General features: G+C 37.3%; 1 protein-coding gene across 1 annotated transcript; it reads right to left on the bottom strand.

Moving 5' to 3' along the window:
* Window positions 1-849: 849 nt before the first annotated feature.
* NEK5 (NIMA related kinase 5) lies at window positions 850-24,982 on the bottom strand. Its single transcript, XM_059466437.1, has 22 exons — window positions 24,866-24,982; window positions 23,041-23,137; window positions 21,578-21,675; window positions 19,577-19,660; window positions 19,399-19,469; window positions 18,158-18,244; window positions 16,889-16,943; window positions 14,667-14,867; window positions 14,501-14,582; window positions 12,836-12,972; window positions 9,360-9,553; window positions 8,008-8,074; window positions 7,551-7,670; window positions 7,196-7,279; window positions 6,993-7,097; window positions 6,044-6,124; window positions 5,160-5,228; window positions 4,269-4,392; window positions 3,948-4,073; window positions 2,467-2,604; window positions 1,710-1,824; window positions 850-1,328 (listed from the first exon to the last, which is right to left on the bottom strand). Exons 1-22 carry the CDS (start codon window positions 24,980-24,982, stop codon window positions 1,142-1,144), a joined length of 2,439 nt encoding a protein of 812 aa, XP_059322420.1. The 3' UTR covers window positions 850-1,141.
* Window positions 24,983-25,583: the final 601 nt, after the last annotated feature.

Genomic DNA, 25,583 nt, shown 5'->3' with positions numbered 1-25,583 from the left:
CCTTTGCACCCAGAATTTTTTTTCCCCAGAATCTACAGAATGCCTGTATTTGGCATTGGTGAAGCTGCACCTCAAATCCGGTGATGAGTTTTGGGCCCCTCAGTTCAGGAGGGGTGTTGAGGTGCTGGATCATGTCCAGAGAAGGGCAGTGGAGCTAGGGAAGGGTCTGGAGCACAAGTCCTGTGAGGAGCATCTGAGGGAGCTGGAGGTGTTTAGCCTGGAGAAAACGAGGTTCAGGGGGGACCTTATCACTTTCTACACCTGCCTGAAAGGGGGGTGGAACCAGGTGGGGTCAGTCTCTTCTCCCAGGTAACAAGTGATAGGAGAAAATGGCCTCAAGTTGCACCAGGGGAGGTTTATACTGGATATGAGGAAAAATTTTGACATAGAAAAGGTTGTCAAGCATTGGAACACAATGCCCTGGGAAGGGGTAGACTCACCATCCTTGGAGGTCCTTAAAAGATATGGTACATGGGGACATGGTTTAGTGGTGGACTTGGCAGTGTTAACAGTTGGACTCTAAGATATTTTCCAAAATAAATGATTCTTTGAAAAAAACCTGCTAAAATCAGACTACAGACTGTAGTTTTCCCTTTATTTAAGATTCAGTTGGGTTGCATGAAATTTTTTTTATGTGGAAAAATACGGTTGGAAGAACCTACATACCTACAAGTTTTATTAGGAACTGGGGAATGCACAATTCTCATGGCACTAATAAACCCTTTTACTGCTGCTATATAAAACTCCTGAGCAGCTGCTGTTACTACATAGGGTCAGTACTGTGTAATGAAACTGTAGATTACAAAGCTGTACTGGCAGTACACATTGATTATGAAAAGCTGGAAGAGATTCTTAAAACAAGGAGTTGATTTATCTAGGGCAATAAAATACACAAACTAGGAGACTCTCTTACAGGATACAAAAGTGGTTCAACAGAGGACACAATCAGAAATACGCTCAAGCAAGACTTGTCAGGTATGTCCAGGTTAAGAATAATGTCCAGTTAGGAAAAATAGATGAAGCAGCATTTCAGTGTGGAGGAGGATTTTTCAATGTGCAGACATCTGAAATGTACTCTGCTTTGTTTTTCCTTTAAAGAAAAAGAATGACAACCTTCTTTTTCATGTGATTCAACATCTAATTACCCATGATTACTTTGTAAATCATCATCAGATTTTCCAAGTTTGTCAGGTAAACTGATCTTCTCTTCATCTGTTTCACCTTTATTTATTGAAAAGATGTGAGACTCTTCTGCTGGAGAAGTTGACAATTTTTCCAGAGATTCCTCCAGCTCGTGTCTGAGTTCATCTTCAGAATCTTCAAAATTTCTGCACAGTAAAACAAGAGAATTATATTAATTAAATAAATATAATTTCATAGCAAACCTTTCTCCATTCAAGGCCTCCTAGAGTTTTTTTAAACACTTTATAAATAATATACAAGTAACACACCCAATGTGAACTGTCTCTGTCAGATTGTTTACCTATTTTTAAAAGGCAAGAGAAAGGAGCTGCAAGGCCATGTTAATATTTCTGCAGTAATTTTTAATGATAGCATTGCCTGTGACAAATTCCAGAATTAAAAGTTAAATTAGCAGACTCTCTAAGTTTTCTTTATTTATGAATTTTTAAGAACACAGTAAAACTTTAGGCAATGCAACCTAAAAGACTGTCCAGTTCTGGATTTTTCTCCTCATGTGCTTGACTTACGTGTCTTCACCATCTGATCTTGGCTCAAGTCTACCTTCATCAACATCAACAGCAGAGTACGTTTCTGAATCATCTTCCTTGTTTTCTTCTGGAGGCAACAGAGTTAATCTCCCTTCTGTAAAGAAAAAGAAACTTTCCTTCAGCTGTATAGTAGAAAACTATAAAAGTATGTGTAAAGGAATAGCAAATAAATAAATGCTTGAAATGTTTTGTTGTTGTTCAAATTACAACAATGTAAATGTCTCACTTCTGTTGATGCAAAGTAAATGTAATTTTTAAAGTCTGTTACCTTAGGAAAGTGGGCTGCAGTGTAGGTGAGTTTGAATCAATTGCAGTGTCAGCTGTCTCAGCATGGACCCTGTTGTAAAGTCATCGCTATCATTTAAGTCGCCATGTATGTATTTGAATAAATGCTTTCTACAGGGTTCTTCAACCTCAGCAGTTGCAGGTGCTAGCTCCAGGTTTGTGGTACCTACCAGCCTGCTGGCAGTAGTGGCTTTCCTTTGTCCACCCAAGCAAAGGTAAGAATTATATATGAAGGTAATAGCCAGTGAGCAGGGCTTGCCTCTTTCCCTGCTTTTGAAAAGAGCAATGCTCTGGAAGAGGCCTCTCAGTGCTTCAGGTACAGAGCAGAGGTTCTATCCCTAGGTTGCCAACTGCTTCAAAATGTTGTTTCTCATCACAGACACTCTGCCACGGGTAGAAGAAATATTACACTAAAGAAAAACATGCAGAATTTACAGGAAAAACATCCTACCTTGGTCTTCCTCAAAACAGATAAAAGAATCATCAGATAGCTCTGCTTTTGCTAAGATGCTCAGGAGTGTCTCTGGTGGTGTCTGTTTCCACTGCTTCCTGTTTTCTGGGATGTCTTCAGGCAGAATAACATGGTGAGCTGAAGAACAGCAAGGTTCTCAGGTCACTAAAGCATTAGTGTAGCTCGGCACTGTCTTTTGTCAGATTCAGACTTTCTAGTCTCAACACTGATTTCTTCCTTTTGTGTAATTCTGGAATATTTATGGAATACTCCTGATTTTTTTATAAGTACTTAATCTGATGGATAGGTGGAAATGGTCTGGACTACTCATCACTAAAAATGTTTAACGCTGGTTTTAATGCTTAAGTAACTTCTTATTAAACCTGGAATAGGCAGGTGCAGCTTCCCTAAGCAGTCCTAGCTCCGAAACTTGTCTTCTTGGTTTGAAAGAGCTTAAAAAAAGTTCCTGTTTCTTTTCTGCCTGGTGGTCTTTCATCTAAGGCAGCATGAGCAAAAGGTGGTGTATTAATAATATTCTGCTTTGCCTTTACTATCCATGGAAACTCTTCCGGTTATTTTTTGTCTATCTCAGTGTGTGGAGTGTGCTGGAATGTTGGAAGAGCTCCTGTTTGCAGAAACCAGTCATAGGAGATACTTGTCTGCCTGGCAATGTACTCAGTGGTACTGTAAGAAGCCCAGGGACTTTTCTCAAGTGGAGCATACCACAGCCAAGGCAGGGTGAGGTGGCACTTGTGACAGTGGTGGCACCACCACTGTGTGCAGAGGGAAAACAGAACTCCACTGTTGCCATGGTATTTTCTGAAAAAATCCCTTTGCCAGGATTTTTCTCCTGAGAAGCCTCAGAGGAAAAGAAAAACAATAATTATCTGCTGCTGTGGAATGCAACAGGTGCATCTTTGATTGGTCCCATGGTTGTTTTTAATCATTGGCCAATCACACTCCAGCTGTCTTGGATTCTCTAGTCAGTCAAAAGATTTTATTATTCATTCCTTTCTATTCTTTGCAAGCCTTCTGATGAAATCCTTTCTTCTATTCTTTTAGTAGAGTTTTAGTTTATCATTTTCTTCAATATAATATATATCATAAAATAATAAATCAGCCTTCTGAAACACGGAGTCAAGATTCCCATCTCTTCCCTCATCCTGGGACCCCTGCAAACACCACCACACTCCACGACGCTCCAGAATGGCACTGGCACTCACTGCCCTGTTCCTGTGTGGCATCATCTCAAGGCCTGAGAAAGTGCTGATGATTATTGAATAGATTGGCATTTTGAGTCAGGCCACAGAGTGATTGATAAAACACAGTGCTCTCGGTACGTATCAGCAACACAACATGACTGCAGTGTGAGAGGGAAAATGCAATTAAAAGCCTGCTGGATCATGTGAATCCATACCATTCAGGTATGGATGAATGCAGTCTGAATTTCAGGTGCTCACTGAAAGCCAAAACTTTCTCACCGAGTTCATTTCCAGCCATAGTAGGACATGCAGATGTGACATCGGCACCAGCTAAAAAATTCAGTAGTGTCTGAGGGGCTCCAGGTTGCCAATGTTTTCTGGGTTTTTTCATATCATGTATGGACTCTAAGGGGAAGAAAAAGAAGAGGCAAAGTTCTTTGGACTTTTTTTGTAAAGTAGATATCTATATGATTATAATATTATGTGATATAAAGAAAGAGCTCCTGAGATAAACTTGATATAGCCTGAGTTACTGAATTTACCTAACTCCTATGTAATTTTCAGGATTAATACTCAGCATTGCATTTCCCCAATAAATACCTGTTGGACAGTCAGACAGTTTTTCCAAAGCTCTGTCTGTATCATTTTCATAAGCTTCCACCAATTTCTCCTTAAGATTCTCAGCATCCACAAAAGTTAAAGTCTCATTGAGTTTATCTAGTACCTGAAAAAACAGTAAGTTACTCTGGAAACAGTAAACAAATACAGTACAATAGCTAATCCCTTCTCATTTTACTGTGTTTGCCAGCCAACCTCAGGTATGCACAGGAAAATTGTGTAACAAAAAGTGAAGTAGCAGGATTCAGAAGCTACAAATTGTGATTTGTGCTGCATGGGAGCTGCATGGGGCTCCACAGAGATGTGAAACAACAGAATGACAAAATAGTGCTTTATAAATTAAAAATATATATACTAAAAATAATCCTTTTGTTGCTGTAAGGAACTTTTAAAATAAATGCTAATACACTACTAAAGATCTTAATAGGTAGCTATTACGTGCTGATAAGCCACAAATATAATTTTACTAAATGAAAACATAATATTGTCTGTAGTTGTTCTTGATTTGTGATACAATACAATACTGCTTCATTTCTAAAAAGAAACAGAAATGCACTAAAACAATCTACAAATTAAATTTAGCATTTGCAGAATTACTCAGTTTTGAGATATTTCCATTTTAGGAAATCTAAATATCTGCACTCCTTCATATTTTACCACGTGAAAGACTGCCCCAAGTATCACCCAATTTTCTTCCCAGCAATTATCCTCTTGTAGAAGGGCAGGCATATGCAACACGAAAACAAATCCTCAATAGGAAGCTTCATTATAACAAAGGCAGAGGATGATGGTAATGGAAACAAATCTTAGATTATGGAGCTGTCATGGTTCCAGATTTCTAATGTAAATGCTGTGAATATAACTAAAACATACCTCTGCTTCTTGAATGCTGTCTTCCTCAGGAAAACATACATCTAAATTAATTTCAAATTTTACTCCTCCCTAAAGAAAATTCACATGTTATTAATCTGTTCTAATTAATAGAAGCATTTAAATAAAAGTACACAAATTATATGGAACTACAAATTTGAAAATTAGTCTTCTATTGAAAATAACTTTTATTTTACAACATTTTTCTTCTGCTTAAGAAGATCAAAGTTGAACACATTGGACAAAAGTAGACTTCCTTAAATATAATCCTTTTCCTTTAGTGATATTTTAAAATTACTGCATCCACTTTTGATTTTAAGGGCCTTTGATAAACATTTAATTGAAATTGTTGCAATACACCAAGTTTTGTTTTTATAGCTGGTTGTCAACCAGAAGTAAAATTGAATACAGTACTGCTTCCATGCAATATTTCATAAAAGACTTTTAGCCCACAGTCTTTCTGATCTTATGGTCAGAAACATTCCTGGTGTCTTATGTGCATTTCTAATTCAATTCCCATCTCCTTCTATGATTTAAAAAGTATAGGGAATCACATTTTATAACAAAATATTTTAAAATTAGCATTCTGACTTGACTTTACTTAGAATTTGAATAAACATGAGTTCCCATGCACTACTAATGCAGTTTGATGTAAGGAGGAGGAGGTAGAGATTAGTTACTAGGTGGGAATATCTAAGGAGAATATCCCTCAAATGGTTGGAAAAGTTCATTTCTTTTCTTCTGATATAAACTTTTAACAAACAGAAAACCAGTACTATTAACTCTCAAATAACTTAATTTCCAGACCTACCACAGTAATACAGTAATTTGAAATGTACAGATATAATAAGAAAATTTTTAAAAAATGCAACAGTAAAGATGGATACTTTTGTGTTATGTCTCTTTTCTAATATTATTTGGTCTTGCCTATCCTGGAGTCTGACTTGTTTAAAGTTTTCCTCCATATCCTGGAAGGAGAGAAAAAATACAATTTGAATTACACTCTTTGTAACTGAATATATGTATACCACATAAAGAAAGAGACTTCTTTAAGTAGCAAATATAGTCATGAATTTCCTTTACAAATATCTTTAAGATTATTCCATCCTTCATTACCAATTCTGGCTTCTCTGGCAAAAAGAAAACCAGAAATTCCTGCATAAATTGCAAGCTTCTGATTTTTCAAAAACCCATGTTAGCAAAATACAGTACTGTGTCAAGATATAAATAATACAGATTTTTATTTATGATCACATGCCAGATGACTCAGACTCATTTCATTCTGGAAAACTTTGGAAGTGATTAAAATCAAGATTTCAATGGAAAACTGTGCCTGTAAAAAGTACAGCTCTGTTTTGCAACATCTTGTTTTCTGCCAACACCTAAAAATATTTAATTACTCCTTTTCATATTATAATGACTCCTATAGGAATGCGTCAGAGAAAAGCAAAGTCCTCTGTGATCTGTAGCAATCAGGGCATGCCTTCAGCCTCAGGAGAAACCACAACAATTTATAGATTTTACTTTTATTCAGTTTCTCCAAAAGATGGAGAGCCCATGAAATATAGTGACACTAGGCAGGCCCAAAATCTAATGCTTCTTTATCATTATCATGCATTTCCCATTACATCAATGGGAATCTAAATTCTCTCCTAATTTGGCTGCCTATAACCCACTTAATTTCATCAAGTGGTGTGGATTCATTTCATTAAAACTCAGATCCAGGATCACTGAGGAGGATGCTACTGATATTGACAGATTTGTCCCAGAGAATGAATCAAAGGGAGTGTGGGACTCGCTCAGAAAGATCTATTTAGATGGAGATGGTACTGATACCTGAAGTGACTCTTCTCCTGTTCCAGATATACCTTTGCTTTCAGACTGGTGCTCAGCCTTTCCTTGCCTCACAAGATAGGTTTTATCTTGTATTTTCTGGTTCTCCTAAGGAATGTTTTTTTTTAAAGTTCATTTCAATTCCTAATAAAGTATTCTAGCATAAAAAAGTAAATATGAGTACCCACATGTCTGAGCTTTGTTACCTGGAGTACTCCTGCTCTAACTCTGAATTCCTTTATATCACTGTGGTATTCTTCTCGAATTTTCTGCAATTGTTTCAAATACTCCTATTAAAGAACAGCAGGGTAGAATATGTTTTTAATAAACTAAAGATAGAAATTTATATATGTTCACATAAGATAGAAGTATCTGTTTTCTCTGTCATCCAAAAGCAAAACTATAGAAGTATATTGTTTCTCCATTAAAAGATGGGAAAAGAACGGAAAAGAATCGATGGTGGAAAAGAGAATCTGATGAAAAAGAATTCTTATGCCAGGAACATTACCGTCAAGAGTATAAGAAGAGAATTTTAGGCAATTAAGGAAGAGATTAATTTACCTGTTCTTTCATTTCATTCTTTCTAGACATGTTTTGCTGATGGCTTTTGAGATGCTCTCCCTTTGTTTTCTGCTGCTGTATTTGGTCATGATACGGGTCAGCAGAGGATGGTCGCAGTCCCTATGGATGTACAAAGGAATCCCAGAGCAAATGAGTTTTCATTTAGAATCCTCCCCTTCAGTGCTCACTCAATTCACTCTCCCTGTTCCACTGAAGAATGCAGTAAAGGCAAGTGTACGTTCTTGGAGGAAAAAGCCACAGTAGAATTTTACATTGCTACAGTTTTGTATGAGGAAATAAAACCTCAGATGAACATTGCAGAGCAGATCAGGGAATTTGCAAGAGCAAAACCTTCCACCTGACAGTGTTACAGTTTACTATTCAAAATACATCAATTCATCTTTGGATTTCTATTCTTCTTTTATAGATTTTTTTCAGTGGTTCAGCATTTACCTACCATCTGCTTTTCCACTTTAATCTTGTACTGCTGGGCTTCAAACCGCCTTTGAAGAAATTCTGCAGTACTGAAAGAAAATTATTTACATACACTATGTTTTATTTCACAAACTCTGCTACCTTTGCACAAATAATTCTCTATAATTCTACCACATATGACAAACAGAGCTTTGTTTGTACTACATGAATATATAAATATGGATAAAATATGGATAAATATGGCACAACAGTAAAATAAGGAAACATTCTTTCCAGGCATTCCCTTTCCTATTACTTCAGTTACTTAAGCCTTTTTGAACAGTGCAGCAAAGCCCTTCCACCTTTTATTTGATAAATGGTATTGAAAGCATTAATTAAAATAAAATTGATTTTCCTGGTCCTCAAAATGAGTGAAAATTGTCAGAATGGAGGTTGTATATTCAGCAACCTTTTTACTGTCTCCTCTGTGCCTAATTCTATCAGTCAAACTTTGTGTAGTTTGTAAACTTTTCCTTTGCTTTTTGATATAAAATAACCATCAGTCACTTGTAAGCTCCATTTCCCATTTATTTCATTTCCTACCTCAGGAATCCACTTGTGCCACAGGGAGGCAAAACTGAATTGACTCTGTCCTTAAATAAGGCACCAGAAATTCAGGTCAGGAAAGATGTTCTAAATCTGAAGATCTGTAACTGAAACATTCTAAACACTGTTGTTGTTGAATGAAAATTAATGATTCTGTCAACTTTAAAGAAAAGCTTTGGAAGCATTCAAAATTTCTTTCTCAATATTTTCAATGTTCATCCACACCTACAGTGGCCAGTCACAGAATGGACAGGAGATCTCTTGTCCATTGTTGTACCTCTGCTTAGTAACAGAAAAGCTTTGAAGTAAATAAACTGCTAGAGAAAGGGTCTTTATATCTGAAACAGAAATATAAGCACTGCATGGGAAAAAAAAAACACTTTCATGGCCTGCTCTCACTCAGTTCCCTTCAGTGCAGAACTGCTTCTGATCTTTGTGTTATTCTCATCCTGGTGTGAAAGATAGGCAGTGTTTATCCTTGGCATAATCAGAGATTCTACAGAAAGCTTATATTTTACTTTTTACCCAGTAAAAGACTGGGCTGAGACTTGGGAGACATTTTGACAATGAAATGTCACACACTAGGCCAGTCCAGATGGAATTTCTAGATGAACAGGAACAGGAATTGTGTTGTTGTGTAACGAATTTATTTTTTTAAAAAAAGAGAAAAATTATCCAAGACAAAGCTGAGGAGGCATTCTACTAAATCAGCTATGCCAATGTTACTTACTCAGGAAGGCTGACAGCTCAGAATACACAAGACAGACATAAATAGAGTGATGTGTTTACCAGTCAGGTGGAGGAGGTGCAACTTGTCCTTTTAGTCCATAGTAATCTTCAACTCTTTGGCTGATATGAGAAAGGTCATAATGTGCATTAGCTTTCCTTTCCAAGCTGTCAAGCTTCTCATAGTAGTGACCATAATGACCATGTACTCTAATGCTTCCTGGCCTTTCTGCCATATTAAATCTGGAGGACTGTGGCTGAAAATATAGTAAAGGATGTTATTTTACCTGTACTCCTTTGTATCAGCACAAGTTTGAATTAACTTCCTGTACTTCTCCCCAGTCTGAGTTGCATAGTAATATGACTGACTATTAAATAGTTAGTGTAAGTTTTCCAAATCCTTTAAAATATAACCCAGAAACTTCCAAACTTCTCAGGGCTTATGTGCTCTCACCACTGCCTTTTCCTTTTCCCCTGTTCCATCAGCTCCTGTCATTAAGCAGCAGCTCACATTGTTGTGAGTCAGCACAGGGCTTTGTACTCTGTAGTGTCCTGGCCCTAGAGTCACTTCATTGTTCTGGAGCCTAAAGCACTGAATTATTTCCAGGAGAGCCTCATTTTGACATGTAATAGCAAGGGGAAGCTGGGATGTAGCTCTGGACAGTACAGGCATTGATGGCTGCTTTCAGGGGAACACTGTGCTGCTTCATTTCTCATCTCTTTGATTACGTGCATGTGGGAGTTGGGCTTTCACTTCTCAAAGCCCTTCCTGTGATAAAACATCCCTGTATTCCTCCTTTGAGACAAGACTGTCATTTCCATTTCTCATAAGAACAATGGAGACAAGATGATCACCTAGCTGCCACTGCATGATATAACTGTGGTCAGGCATCCACAAACTTTTCTACTGTGGGAGACTATACAGTGCATGAGAAAAATGCCAAGTTTTGCTTACTTTCTTATATAAATGTAAATGCATCTAAGTATCACTTTCACAGTTAAATACATTCACTATTCCTCCCCATTTTCCTTCATAGATCCTCTGAAAATAGACTCATGTACCTGTGGTACAGTCCATATTACAGTTGAATAAAAATTCCTATCTGTATAAGAAGAAAGTTTCCAACTGTCAGCAAAGTTCCCAAGGAAGAAGTAACCCCAAGAAGTGTTTACCTCATTCCTCAGTGAAGTAGGTTTTACAGTATGGTTTCCAGAAATATGGCAATCCCAAGCAGTAGGGAAAACAAATTAGGCTATCCAAATAAATGCCAGGGCACTGAGAAGTGTGACTAGTGAAGCAGGCATGCTTGACCAACTCACTAACATTCTACAATTAAATGACTAGCTTGACAGACAAGGGGAGAGCAAGGGGACATTTCCTATCATGCAACTGCCTTCGTGCAGGCTTTTGACACTGCCATAAAATCCTCATAGGCAAGCTGATGAATTGAGGGTGGGATGAGCAGGCAGTGAAATTGCTTGAAAAGTGGCCCAGAGGGTAGTGATCACAGGGTGAAGCACAGCTGAAGGCCAGAAACTAGAGTTCAACATCTTCACTGATGATTCAGATCACGGGGGAGAGGGGGGCAGAGTGCACCCTCAGCAGGTTTGCTGATAACCCAAACAGGGAGGAGTGGCTGATACACCAGAGGGTCATGCTGCCAGCCAAAAGGACTACAAAAGGTCTGGAGAAATGGGATGACAGAAACTTCATGGAGTTCAGCAATGGAAGTGCGAAGTCCTACGCTCTGCACCAGTATATGCTGGGAGCCATCCAACTGGGAAGCAGCTTGGCAGAGAAAGGGGGCCTGGTGGACAACAAGTTGACCATTAGCCAACAATGTGCCCTTGCTAAAAAGGTGAATGACATCCTGGCCTGCATTAGTAAAATTACTCCCAGCAGGTCAAGATTGGTGATCTTTTTGCACTACTCAGCACTTGCGAGGTCACACATGAAGTATTGTGTCTAATTCTGAGCCCTCCAGAACAAAAGAGAGAGTTACAAGCTTGAAAAAGTACAGTGAAAGGCCTGGAGCATTATTCCTATGAGGAAAGGCTAAAATAGCTCAGACTGTTTAGCCTGAAGATGGGGTTTTATCAATGGTTATAGCTACCTGAAGAGAGGGTGCAAAGAGAATGGAGCCAGACTTTCCACTGGTACTTAGAGACAGAACCAGAGGCAATGGGCACAAATTGAAACACAGAAGGTTCCCTCTGAACATCACAAAACATTTCACTGTGGGGGAGAGTAACTTGGGGTGAGGCACAGGTTGCCCAAACAGGATTTAGAGCCTATTAAACAGCCAACTGGACATAGTCCTGGACAACTGGGTTTGGAGGACCCTGCCTGAGCAGGGGTGTGGACAAGGTGATGATGACCAGAAGTCATTTTCAGCCTCAACCATTCTGTGATTCTGTGAATCCTGAAGCAACATCTTCAAAGCATGGCACTATGCAAGTGTCCCTGAAACCCTGCACAGTGTTTATTTGGATGTTGAAAGAATGTGGAAACATTCTGGGAATGTGTTCCCAGGGTAGGTCAAAACACAATGGACAAAATTCTGCCTTTGATTATAACAGTGCACAGTGAAAAGAAACCACCTTTCCAACTTAATCCATCTCAGGACTTGCATTGGCACAAATGTAACTGTGAAGAAAACCAAGTCCTATATTCCACATAGGGCCAGTATTAGTCACAGTTAGTGTTAGTGACTGCATGGTGGATGCAGTTCTGGGAATTACACGTTCCCTATCACCAGTTAAGCTCATGTAACTGCAGTGTGCACATCTGGGGGCTCCCAGATCCTAAATGTGCTGTGCTTATGGTCACCAGCATTCAAGGTACTACTGCATGCTCTTAAAGATAAACAAAAGTGTGTGCAGTGATGCTAAGAAAGCAGCTGGGCACAGCATACAGCTGATACCCTGCCTGAGGAAATGAGGGGGTGGAAAACAAGAAAGAGACAAAGTGATTGTGAAAAACTGGGCTTGCATTTGGCAGAAGACTGTCAGTAACAAGTGTCTGAGGCAATGGCAGTGAGTGCTGGTGATTTTGCCCATGAATGAGCTGTCAGAAGGGCTGAAGTAACAGGATCAGTTTATTTGCTTCTATAGCAAAAAATGCAAACGCAGAGCTTATTTGCCCTTTGTGCAAACATAAATGAAAAGCATGCCTCAATCCTTTTGTTACAAAGGACCATAGCAAAGCAGCCTAGATTCAGTATTTCCCATTTAGGCTTTCAAAACATCTCTTCTGAGGATTCAGGCACATTTAACTGTCTCTACTGTCTCAGCATAGACATTAAGCTAAATACTTATTTTATATATATATTTATATATATATATATATTGCTAAACACATACTATGTCTTAAGCCTTTTAAAGTAACTTTTTCAAGTGCAGGCATTTGCTTTCTGAAGATTATATGTACATATATATGTGTGCGTGTGTGTAATAATGCATAATTCTGAAGATGATTTTGTGTGTGTATCTGTGTATAAATATATATATATATATATGAGAAAGTGGATACACAGTACCTGAATAATAGGCTGTTGCACTCTTGAAGGAGGCTTCCATTCATTTCTTTGAAATAATTCTTGTTTCTTGAAAGGCAACACTATTCCAGATTCTAGAGAAACTGGGTCCTGGACTCTTGTTTTCTGAAGTTTATGTGCTTTTTAACAATAAGAGATTAAAACATTGCATTCTGTGCAAACCATAGTAGGATGCCCACATCTAACATTGACAGGTTGGGTTAATAAACATTCTTTATATCCTTTCACCATCATCACCATACCTCACACCTCCTAGGCATTCTGCTTTTCATTCTGAGAATGACCTGCTTTGAAAACATGGTTTGTCACATTCATGTAAACAGGATCTTATTGATTAGTTTCACACAGCACACTCAATAAGAGGGAGACTTTTATAAACTGGAGCATTGATTTCATGCTAGTTCCAAGAACACAAAACAGGAGGTCTAATTCACAGGCTCCGAGTGCCCACTGCTTAGGCATTCCCTTTCTAAACCAGCCCTCCATACTCTACAAATCACTAGGCAATGTTGTAGTTCCCGTGAAATTTGAAAAGAAAGGCTGAAAAGTGAAAAATCTACCTTATTAGTTTCCCATGCAGGAGAATACAAGTACAGACCATTCCAATTTGGTCAGTCAGTATTTTGCAAATATCTTAGATACTTACTGTACTGTAATGAAAAGCAGTGTCCTTTCTTGGGTTAAGTAGTTTCTAAGTGAGTTTTAAATCTTTCATGAGTATTGACTGTTAAGAGTATCATGTTTGGGAGATAAAATGTATTAAAACTATGATTAAATGATCAGATATTTTTTTCTAAGTGCCTAAGCTGTTTAGTTGTTTGGTTTCTGTCCAAATCACATTAATTGTGCGGGCAGATAAACCTCATTTAAAGTCATTTTCAAAATAACATGGGTTCCTACACTACTGATGAATATTTTTGGGGGGGAGAAGGGGAGTCCAAAGTGTTGTTCAGTAATTACATAGGATATTTTCACAGAACTATGTTAACTGTTTTGATATTTCAAAGATAAATTTGAGGACTCATTGTGATAGAATGAAGAACATAGAACAAAGTTACACTGCTAGAAACATGCCAGATATTCAACAGTTCATAGACATATATTTAGTCTCATTCATGTTTTCTTAGAAACTGCATACATAATCTGGTCTATCAATGGGCACTTAATCATAATAGAGTTCACTGTCTCACAATTTAATAAAATTTCTAAGACTTTGTAAAATTGTTTCATATTGTTTTGTAAAATACTATGGAGGATGTTTTGCAAGATTTATGCTTTTTTCACACAGTAAGGACGTTTTTCATGTGAGGGACATAAACTAGACCAAAGCCTCTCACTTTTGGAAATTCTGGTTTTTAAAGAACTAAGATTAATGTTTCAGCACTTTCCTATGGCATCTCTTCTAGATGACCATAGCTGATGAGCTGGTGTTAAAGCTGTCTTTCTCTGAACAGGACAGCAGTGCTTTTTGCCTGGGTGAAGGGTTCTGCTGTTGGCAGTTCTTTCCTCTATTTACTTTTAGGTTTGGGTGAAACCCTTCATCCAAATGTGCACTAAAGACTGCTGGAGAAAGTTACAGCCAACAGCTGTATCACAACTAACAAATGTTACTGTAGAACTAATGATACATAATATTATTATCATTACCTTGTATCTGCTTGGCTCTAGAGTGAGATGCTGAAGGCCTTTTTCTATATACCACAGTGTGACTGAGCTCTTCCCATGCTACCTATCAGAAAAAACAGTATCTGATAGAACTGTTTATGTTACTTCCATATTATTTTCGCTCAGCAGGCAGCACACAGTCACCCACCTCAGGAGGCAGGTGCCTGAGAACATGTCTCTGCAAGAAGGGCTTCCTTAGAATAGAATTGATAGATGGTCGATCTCTGGGAGATATTTTAAACAACTGGGAAATCAATATCCTCAGGTCGTAGGAATAGTTGGGAGACACTGGTTGAAAACGCCCTCTGCAGATCTTCAGCACCAGCTCATGCAAACTATTGCCTTGAAACTCAATTAGGGAAAACAGTGAAAAGAGGACAGTAAGTATTGTTGGTTCAGAATGATGGACTAGACACCCCAAACTGAAAATAGGTACTTGTTGACACAGTTGTAGAGTGGTTTGGGTTGGAAGGGATCCCAAAGATTATCTCATTCCAACCTCCCTGCCATAGGCAGGAACACATTCCACTAGACTGGGCTGCTCAGAGCCCCATCCAGCCTGGCCTTGGGTCAGGGATGGGGCATCCACAGCTTCTCTGGGCAGCCTGTACCAGTGCCTCACCACCCTCACAGCAAAGAATTCCTTCCTAATATCTATGTTTACCTTATTTCAGTTTAAAGTCATTCTCTCTTATCCTATCATTACATACCCTTGTCAAAAGTCCTTCTTCATCTCTTTCAGGCCCCCTTTAGGCACAGGAAAACTGCTCTAAGTCTCCCTGGAGCCTTGTCTCCTCTAGGCTGAACAACCCTAGCTCTCTCAGCCTGTCTTTGTAGGAGAGATGCCTCAGCCCTCTGATCATTTCTGTGGCCCTTCTCTGGGCTCATTCCAATAATCCCATGACCTTCCTTTGTGGGGGGCTGCAGAGCTGAATGCAGCACTCCAGGTGGGTCTCACAGAGCAGATTAGTGGGGAGAAGCCCTGTGTTGTGGAATCCCTCCACAAATCCTTCCTTGCTAACCACGGTTTGCTGTAGAAAATTAATATAAACACTTTCTGACTGTGTTTTCTAGTTATGCTCCCCTGGTTTCAGGTGCACAACTAAAAGGCCTAATGACTTCTGTACCTGGAAGAGTTTTATTCACCCTCTGCTGTCAGACAGTGACACAGAAGCCCATCTTTCCAGAATGAAACAGGATGTGTTTTGCCAAAAGCTGTTCAACAGAGATCTACATACATATTCTCTTCACAGGGTACACCTTCAAAACCTCATTTCACCCAAGAGCCTCTGCATTGTGTGCTCCCCCCAGAATGAAGATACAATCCTGATCTTTTAACAAGTGATGCCAGTCAGATAACTCAGTCCTCTCAGTTCACTAGATCTCTTAAGAGACCAGCATCAATATAGTTTTTCAGGACTTAGGCAAAAAAAACCCCAAGTTCTTTCTAAAATCACCCTTTTATTTATGTGGCTGTTTTGAAGGTGGTAGAATTGAATTTACCTGAGCTTTGTTTGCATTTCCTGTCTACATGTGCACTGAGTCACTGCCCCCACACTGAAACAGTGGGCAGCAATATAGAATAAAACACCTAATATTCATACAAAGTAATATTTCATGTTTTGCTACTTTGTGAAATCAGCAGTTTTCCTCAGCAGTATCCCCCTTGCTCCTAGCTCAGCACAATTGCTCTGTAAGTGCTACTCTACCTTCTCCCACATCAAAGCTCAGCAAAAAGTCAACATCTGCTGGTTTCAGGAATCTGATCCTTTTCCTTTTGTCAAGATTCGTTTCTGCTGTGTTCCCTTCTCCATGTAATAGTCACAGGCTGAGGACAACACAACTTCCTGAAGATGCTACCTCAGTTATTTTCTGACATAAATGTGCTTTCAAACAGAATATATTTCCTCTAGGAAAATTCTTCCTGGGACTCAAACCACTTTCTGGAGAAATGTGGGGTTTAGGTTCTTTAGTATTAGGTTCTTTAGTAAGTGTAGACTGGTGTTTTCAAACAGAAATTAGTAAAATTATATACTTAAGCCTAACCTTGAAGCCTGTCTTTAATTCTTTCCATTGTTCATCTGTCTTGAAAAAGTTTAGTAATATTTAAAGAAGAAATATATGTTCAAAGTATGTACACACATGCATATATGTAAGTTATAGGATTACAACATAATACTTTTTATGTTATTACACACAAAACAGATACAATATGAAAAGTTAAATACTAGCAGTGATTCTTTAATATCAATAAATAAGATGAAAATAACTCTTGTAGCTGACTGTGAATACTATTGCTACTACAGGTTTTGCAAGGTGACCACTGTATTTTCTAATAATATGACACTGAGCTGATTGTACAGTACTTACAGGATGCTTTAGTGCACAAAGCTCATAAAGTACACAGCCAAGAGACCAAATATCTCTGTGAATAAGAAGTAATTAAAGTTTCAATGAAAAGTCTATAACATTTCCATCCATGTAATCAGTTACCTCTTCTCAGCTCCCAAATTTATTACCATTATTCTTTCACAGACTGGTGCAAATTTTATTTTTTCTTAAGACGCACTAAAAAGAACAACTAGAAATTTATTTTTAGTTGTGGCACCAATGTTTCTATGGTATCTAATTAGGTTCTTTAATTATAATTAGAAAAATCACATGATACAGGAATTCTACTTAATATTTCCAGCAGGATGAAGGACAAAGCTGATTTGATAGCTGGGGAGACAGTACAGGAGTAAACTTGTCTGAATAGCATCTGAGAACTGAGATGCTACTGTGAGCTCCAGAACATTTGGTGTTGATCATGTTTCCCATAGAGAGAAGGATCTAGGCCCACTCACCTCCTGACTTTGCAGTGCTTCTCATCTGGTATTTCAGGGTAAGCCTCAGACCTATTTGTCTTTCCTGCAACTGGCTACTGCAAATTTCCAAAGCAGCCAAACTAGCAGCTTTCATTTTAGTGTGTTTTTATAAATAATAAATGAATGTATTAAAAAATTCATGAACTTGGAACTGTAAAGATGCATTGGTTATCACATCTTGGAAATGAGATAAATTTGGTATTTGATGAAGAAGCAGATTAAGCAAAGGGAAAATACTCATACTTTCATTTCCCACCACTACTAACAAAAAGTATTGAAAGAGAGTTTAAAGTATAAGTAATTTTATAAAGCCAAAACATATAATTATATTAAGCCTGTACATGAATCACATCAAAGTCATAATTGCTATATTTGGGACATTGTAATCAAAATACTACTGACATTGTTGCATAGTATAAGGTAGTTGTTGAGTACAATGATGCACCTAATAATTGAACATAGTAATACAAAACTTCAAAAAGGGTGACCAAGAGAAATTCCCATGCTCTGCACAAATACTGATTTAAACCATATTACAAAAATATTTGAAAATAGTCTTTCAAATATTTATATTTATATTTATATTTATATTTATATTTATATTTATATTTATATTTATATTTATATTTATATTTATATTTATATTTATATTTATATTTATATTTATATTTATATTTTATGTTTAGATTTAGATTATTCTTTTAAATATTCTAAAAAGTTCTTTCATGCCTGCACATCCTCACACATGTAGGAAGGAGAGACAGAGACTTACGTTTTGTTGTTGTACGGTCGATTTTCACATATCTCAGGTGAAAGGTAATAGGGGGTCCCTACACAGGTATGGGCAAACTCTGTAGTACTAATGAAACACAATTAACAGAAAGGCTTGCACACTGAAAAAGTTTACAAACAACTGAACTAGAGACTTCTCTGCCACAGGTTAAAATGGGGGATATTACTTCTGCTCGCCAAAAAGCTGAATAATGGAACCCCCCATGAAAAACTACAGCATTTCCCAGTTCTGTGTAAAATGAGCCAGTATCTTAATAGTGTAGAGTTCAACAGAAAGCACAGCAATTCCCTGTCCTTATGTTGGCCCACGAGCCTTTCACTGTATTTTCTCTCTTCTGTATAGCTGAGGAGGGGAGTGACAGAGCTTTTGTGGACACCTGGCATCCAGACCATGTCAACTCACCACAGAAACTTAATTCACTGGTTACAGGAGGAAAAGTACCGTCAAGCATCAGTTATATTGCTGTATAAGCCTATTACATATTTTTAAAAATGTGTGTCTTGGACACTCAAATTCTGAGGTTTACTTTCTATCTGCTGGGTACTGTTCTGCTGTGTAGAAGCAATCCTTACAGCAGCTATGGCCAGAACACTTTCAAAGGAAGGCACTTTGGGCAACAATAGTTTACATGCTGAGAACTCATTCTGTCAAAGATAACCAAAAAGCATAAAAAGAGATCAAATCTAAGCATTTTCCTGTTGTTATCATGCCCCCTGGCATGTTTTGACCATACCTTGCCACTACACAGGATAGGCCAACCTTGTCCCCAAAGTCACTAAAGATAAGGCCTCTCTTTTTGGGAGAACAATACAGATGAAAGGCCAGCCATGCTATGTTCTCAGGCCCAGGTGGTCATCCTGGGTATTTTTAAAAAAATTAACACAGGCTCTGTCTCGGAAGACACACAACGTGTGTCCAAACTCTCTTCCTTTAATCTCTCTTTAGTTTTTAATGCTCTTCGCTTTTGTTTTTAGGAGGTAACAGAAGCTATTGCCAGCAGCTGCATGAGCAGGAACTGTGTCTCCAGAAACAGATCTGTGGTCCATGCAGAATGGCATGTTTTAGGATAACAGGAGAAAATGTAGTGCCAGACCCTTTGTAACTCAGACCCCTTCAGCAAGTACAATCCACAAACAATTCGCGTGTTCAGGCTGCATTCTGGACATTCACAAACATTCCTGTGTGGTGCAGGGCACAGACTGATTAAAAGCCATGCTTACCTGTTCAACTGTCTCGCTATGCCAAAGTCCCCAAGCTTTGCTACCCTTCCATTATTGCTAAGAAAAACGTTCTGCAAATAAACCCAAAAATAGTATGTGATAATGAAAGATGGCAGGCTTTCTCAAGCATATGTTTCACAGGACAAAATAAGCCCCTCTCTAGTACCAGTTTTACTACCTGTGCTTTTACATCTCTGTGCAAAATCTTCTTGTCATGAATATGCTTCAAGCCCAAGGAGATCTGCACAAACCAACTGAGAATCTGCAAGGAAAGTAACAGACATAGATAGCTATGAATTTGTGTGACTCTAATGGGACATCTTACTGAAATATATAAAATGAAGACAACAAAATATAAAATATATAGAACATACACAATATGGAACAGTAAAAAAGGTATTTTTAAAGTTAATGCCATAGATTTTTCCTTTCCATTTAGTGCTGTCACTAAACTAAATGGAAATAGATACCTACCCTACTTCCCTTATCATCATCAAGTTTTCCCTGACATGCACTTGAATAAGGACTGAAGAATCATGCCAAAGGAGAGTAAGAATAATAAACCTTTTTTAAGAAGTGAGGGAGTGCAAATAACTAAGACAGAACTGGGAAATGGCTTCTTAATCCTCAGTGATGGAAGTCATACCACGCAGCTGTAGAGTACTTGTAGTCCTACTGAATGTGATCCAGGAACCAAAAAAAGGGGAAAAAAAAAAAAAAGAAAGAAGATGAAGGATTGAAAAGTGGTGAAAGAAGTGAGCTATGAAGAAACTTGTATAATAAGTAAGCACATGTGTTTATCCTTTATCCTTGGCCGAGTACAGGTTTTAAACATATAGATAATTTCCAATATGCACATCTTCTTAAATAAGGGCCTTTGGACTAAATTCAGAAAGAAAACTACAGCCTGATGATACACTTCTCTATTTAGGAAAACTCATGCACATGAAAGACTTTGATTCAAGTAATAACCTTCTATTTTAGCAATGCTTGAAATTAAATAGATAATCTCCTGATTAGGGCTGATGCCATGAATGAGGCTTTCTCAGAAGTACATTTGAAAATACAAAGATATATTTAACACTATTATGTTAAATTGGGAAAATTTGCTTTCATTTCTTTGATCAGCAGATGTATCTTTAGTTTCTATAACTCATTCTTCTGTCTGTGTTTCTTTCGCCTTGTATGGGATATGTATTATTCTGTGACATTGTCAGGGGATTTGTGTGTTGGTTCTCTCCTTTGTGCTTTCATGATCTGTGAGTCTGTCCTCTATTTTTTTCATGTTCTCTCTGTCTCTAGTATGACTCCCAAGAGGATCTTAAAATTCATTACTACTGAACCAGTAATTCACTTTCAACTGACTTCTCCATAAAGGAGTTCCTCTTTTACTACTAAAGCAAAAAGAAAAGTCACAATACTTTTTTCCCCGCAATTTTATGCCTTAGAGTATATTTCCACCAGCAGGTTGACTACTATCTACTTGATTTCTAAGCAAAATTTTATTGTTCCTGAAAAAGTAGATTTTATTTATGACTAAATAACCCTAGAGTTCAGTCCACTAATTGCTACATAAATAAAATTTCCTTCAGAAAGCTAAGAGTTAGTAAAAAAATAAAGGAATAGTGGGAAATTCTACTTCTGTGAATTGCAATACTTATCATACTCACCTATTTACAAAATAAAATATACATAAACATGGCCCAAAAGCAGTCAGATATCTGGGCTTGTTTGTCTGTGCTGGTTCAACAATTTAAATGGCATCAGAGAAGTTTTGACCAAAATAAAATGAATGAGAGATTTACCACAGACTTCAGTACAAAGGAGGATATGCTGAGATGCAAATAGCAGCAACAAATTGAGAATTTGTATATAATACATCCTCCCCATAACTGGAAAGCACTATTTAAAAGAAGGTCTTCATGGTTTAATGGGTATATTACTTATGTAAAGAAAAAGTACATCTACAATGCAAGGAGCAATAGGAGGAAGGGGGCATTTAAAAAGTCATCCTCATACTGCTAATGAATTCATTTCAGATCTTAAAGAGTGCTAAAAAACCTGCCTATACTCCAACTAAAATTACCAAAGTTTTCTTTAAAAGATCAGTTATTACTGAGTTATTCAAACCATGTGTTTCACAGAATATGTTCTTCCCTCTAAAGAAAATGTCTTTCACCTGGTCCTCATCAAACAGCACTCCATGCTGCATATTTATCCTCTTCATTAAATCTCCACCATCACAGTATTCCATCACAATATATAGCTTGTTCTCTTCTGAAAGGAAAAGCATAATTTTGCCTTTATTCCTGTATTACTCATTAACACAGCAATAACTTATGTTGATTTTTACAATCCTTCTTTCAAAAGGTAGCAGTTAACCTCTACCTACTACTGCATTTTAAAGACTGAGAAACCAGTGAAACCTGACACAAAAATAAAATGTGAAAATATATTTAAATGGAGACTCAGCAAACTATTAAATACATGAGGAAATCCATAAGAGAACCCCACTGATAGATGTTCTTACAGGGAATGTAGCAGAATTCTTCAAAGTTCAGGGTTTTTGCTCAATAACTAAGTACACAGTAAGGCTTAGGGGAAAAGTTAAAAGTAGACAATATTCCAAAAAGCAAAAAATAAAGAGCAGGGCCTGCTTAATAGAAAAATTCAACCTATTCTTGCCTCTCTGGGGTTAGAAGACTATCTGATTTACATGTCCCCTAAAACATTCACAGTCCTGGTCACAGAGAACAATTTGAATAGAAGCTGCAACTATAGCTTTTATGACATAAGGCACTGCTTATGGCAGATGTCAGAGGAAAAATAAATACAGGGAATTAGCTTTCATGGTGAATAGAATTCCTTCCATCTCTTTTAGTTCTGAAGAATTCTTTATCCTTGAGTGATAATTCAAAATACATCAGAAGAAAGAAGGCTATGAGACAGCATTATGAGATTGATATTGGATCACTGGAAAGACACTGCTGTATCGAGGTATGAAATGCCAATACTGTTTTTTACATTCCAGATGCTAAAAGACAATTTCAGAGGTACTAACAGATTGCATTTCTATTTAATGGCCTCTTTTTGTGCTTGCCTGTTTTGTCTCTGTGTATGTATATGCATAAATAAGTATGTGGATATGTGTGCATGCATACATGATGTATGTAACATAATCATATAATGTCATATGTATGTGATGTGCATAAACAAAATATGAGGAACTCAAGGTTAGACCAGATGAAATGAACATTCTATTTCTTGCCTGTTTGATCAGCCATTTGTCCTATTTGATCACCCTATTCCTTGCTATACTCAAAAGTTATCTTCTGTTGAAACTCCTAGTAAATTCCCATTAAACTCTGGACTTCCATAAAAAACCAAGACTAAAGTTCAACTTGTACAGTACAGACAGCTCAGGATCTAGGATTCATGCCAAGTACCCACTCACACAGGTGAAAAAAAACACAAGTAATGCCTGAGTTTGATGCCTTGTGTCCATTTCTAGGAGTTGGGAACCTTTTCCCACGTTCATGTAAGGCATTAGGGACAGGGGTAAGAGTGATCAACACTAACAAGGTAGGTTTTCTGCCTTCCACTCCTTCCACCACAATGAAAATGGAAATGTTAAAAGTAAACCTTGCAAAGAAGCATAGAAAGTTACAATATTTGCATGCTTCATCTTGGCCAGCAGAATGACTTCTTTCTCAGAGGCTTCTTTTTCTTTCACAGGCATCTAAAAGAATTAAGAAACGAAATGCTAGCAGTTATATATTTAACACTTTTCAAAAACAGTTACATCATTACCACATTATTCCCACTAATACAAAAATAGTGTACCAAGACAATGTAGAAATATCATAAAATATGATGTATATAGAACATTAAAAAAAATTGCAGTGCATGTTTGAAAGTGTATTGGAACATTACCAAAGTCAAACACAATTTTGACATTTTACAAACAGGCAAATGTCAACTTTTAAACTTAAGTTAAAGAATTTAAACTCTAAAGTTAAAGAATTTCCATAAGAATTTGAAGAGTTTGGATGCAGATGACTCTGTAATGCAAACAGGGGTGATGTCAAAAGATCAAAGTAAAAAGAAAAAAAAATCCTTCATTTTACTGGTGTTACTTGTTTTTGTAACATTTCAGGCAAACTCTTTGCCCTGTTACATTAATTGAAAACTTCTATTTAATTTATTATGATGACACTTCCATCAATACTACTTAAAATTTCATTTCTCTGAGTATCTATCCTTCAAAATGTCCTCTTGTAGTGTATAGTAAAGTTTCTAACCCTCATTCCTGAGAAATATTTTTGAAATATAACCCTTAAAGAATCAAAATTCAATAACTGAATAAAACACACTCTACCATATTAAAAAAATATCTTTTGACTTCAAAGTAGCAATTTTCTGTCTCCAGCTTCTGATTTTTGAACAAGTGGGATTCACAGCAATATTTCATTAGCAGCCATTCTTCTAGTTGTACATCAAAAATCCAAGATTAGAAATGCAGGGGGTTTATTGGTCACGAGCAGAGAGAGAAACTATTCATCTTTTCATTTAGCTGTCATTACTCATGTATCAGCTTTTCCGGGTTTGAACCTGGAAGACATTCAGCTCTTTGTAGAACTCGTTCTTCTACTGTAATTCTCTAATATATTAGAAATTCTCTGGGGTGGCCCAGAATAGCAACAGACCTGTCAAAAGCATGTAGGCACTCATTGAAACTGACTGTTAAAAAGCCCTGCATTGAAGTCACAGAGACTTTAAGTGCCTTTATGGAACCAGATCCAGGCGTGGTATTCCCCCAGCACCTGAGCAAGTGGCCCAAAGCTGCCTCTGCACTCGGTGGGAAAGAAGGCAGAAGCCTCAAGGCCCAACCAAGCTTGTTCTAAATCAGAAATCTAAAACAGATGTGACCAGCAGCTTCCTAAAAACATTTAATTCTCTTGTTCTCCTTGAAAGGCCAAACATCCCAACTGCTGACAGCAACAGAATGAAAACTTAAAATCAGACGAGATTAATCAAACTGCCATAAATATAAATGGGAATTGGAAAGACCCCATTGTGAATTACTCCTGTCTGAAAATATGGATGTGGGGAACAAGGAAATTAAAAAGCATAGAGAAATTTACCACAGAATTGTGATTTGTTACTTTGGTGGCAATATTTTCATTGTAGTTGAATCAACTATTACAGAATTTGAATTAAGCAGTGCCACACATTGCAGGCAGAAAGAAGCTTTAAAAGGAACAAAAATGCAGTAAAAAGCAAAGCATTTCATAGTATTACATCTATGCTTTTAAAATAATAAATTAGAAAGAATACAGTCTTTGGAAAGCTTAGCTCTATATAATTGAGATGGAACTACAAAGGAGATAAAAATTACTTATGTTCGTACCCAGCTAAATGCAAGTAGCACAATCTGGTAAATACAATTCAGGTTTTGTTGTTTTACCTTAGTTAAATTGATCTCTTTGATAACACATGGCTCATCATCCATTTTTCCTTTTGCCAAGAATATTTTGCCAAAAGATCCTTCTCCAATTTGTTTAATGAGTTCATATTTATCCATGATGTATTTTTCTTAGAGCAGTGGCTAAAATAAAAATTCCCCAAATTAGTACTGCACATAGTGCTTTAACACCTGATATGGTACTACTGAAATAGGCACTACCTTTCAAGACTGTACTTTTTATTACTTTTTATAACATTACTGCTGTAGATTCTTCCTAAAAATATCATGTCCTGGATATCATATCATGTATGAAAATTATTGCAGATCTTAACTTTTAATAAGCAGCAAGTTTATGAGTGTCTCATAAAGAAAAGCACAGTGCACCCTAAAGTTAATGCACGGAAGGAAGTACAGAGTACTGCGGAGGATTATGATATGATTTGTAAAATGTGACATTATTTTGTGAATGGAACAATACTGCAGAATTGATCTTTTAATGGAAAAGAAGGAATCTATTCCATATTGATTTCGTTTATACAATGTGATCTAAAGTTGTCCATTAGATCACACTAGTACAGTGTGATCACACTATTGTAGTTAGATCTCACAAGATGCGAAGCTGCAGACCACGGCCAAGTGAAGCTGGGGATCAGCAGTAATGCGGAAACCTCTGTGAGGAACACTGAAGTCACTGGGTGCTTTCAGTGGTTCCACAGGC

Source organism: Ammospiza nelsoni, chromosome 2, assembly GCF_027579445.1.
Source record: "Ammospiza nelsoni isolate bAmmNel1 chromosome 2, bAmmNel1.pri, whole genome shotgun sequence".
NCBI lineage: Eukaryota > Metazoa > Chordata > Aves > Passeriformes > Passerellidae > Ammospiza > Ammospiza nelsoni.
Note: the sequence above shows the minus strand (reverse complement) of the source record. Positions and strands in the feature narration are given on the sequence as shown.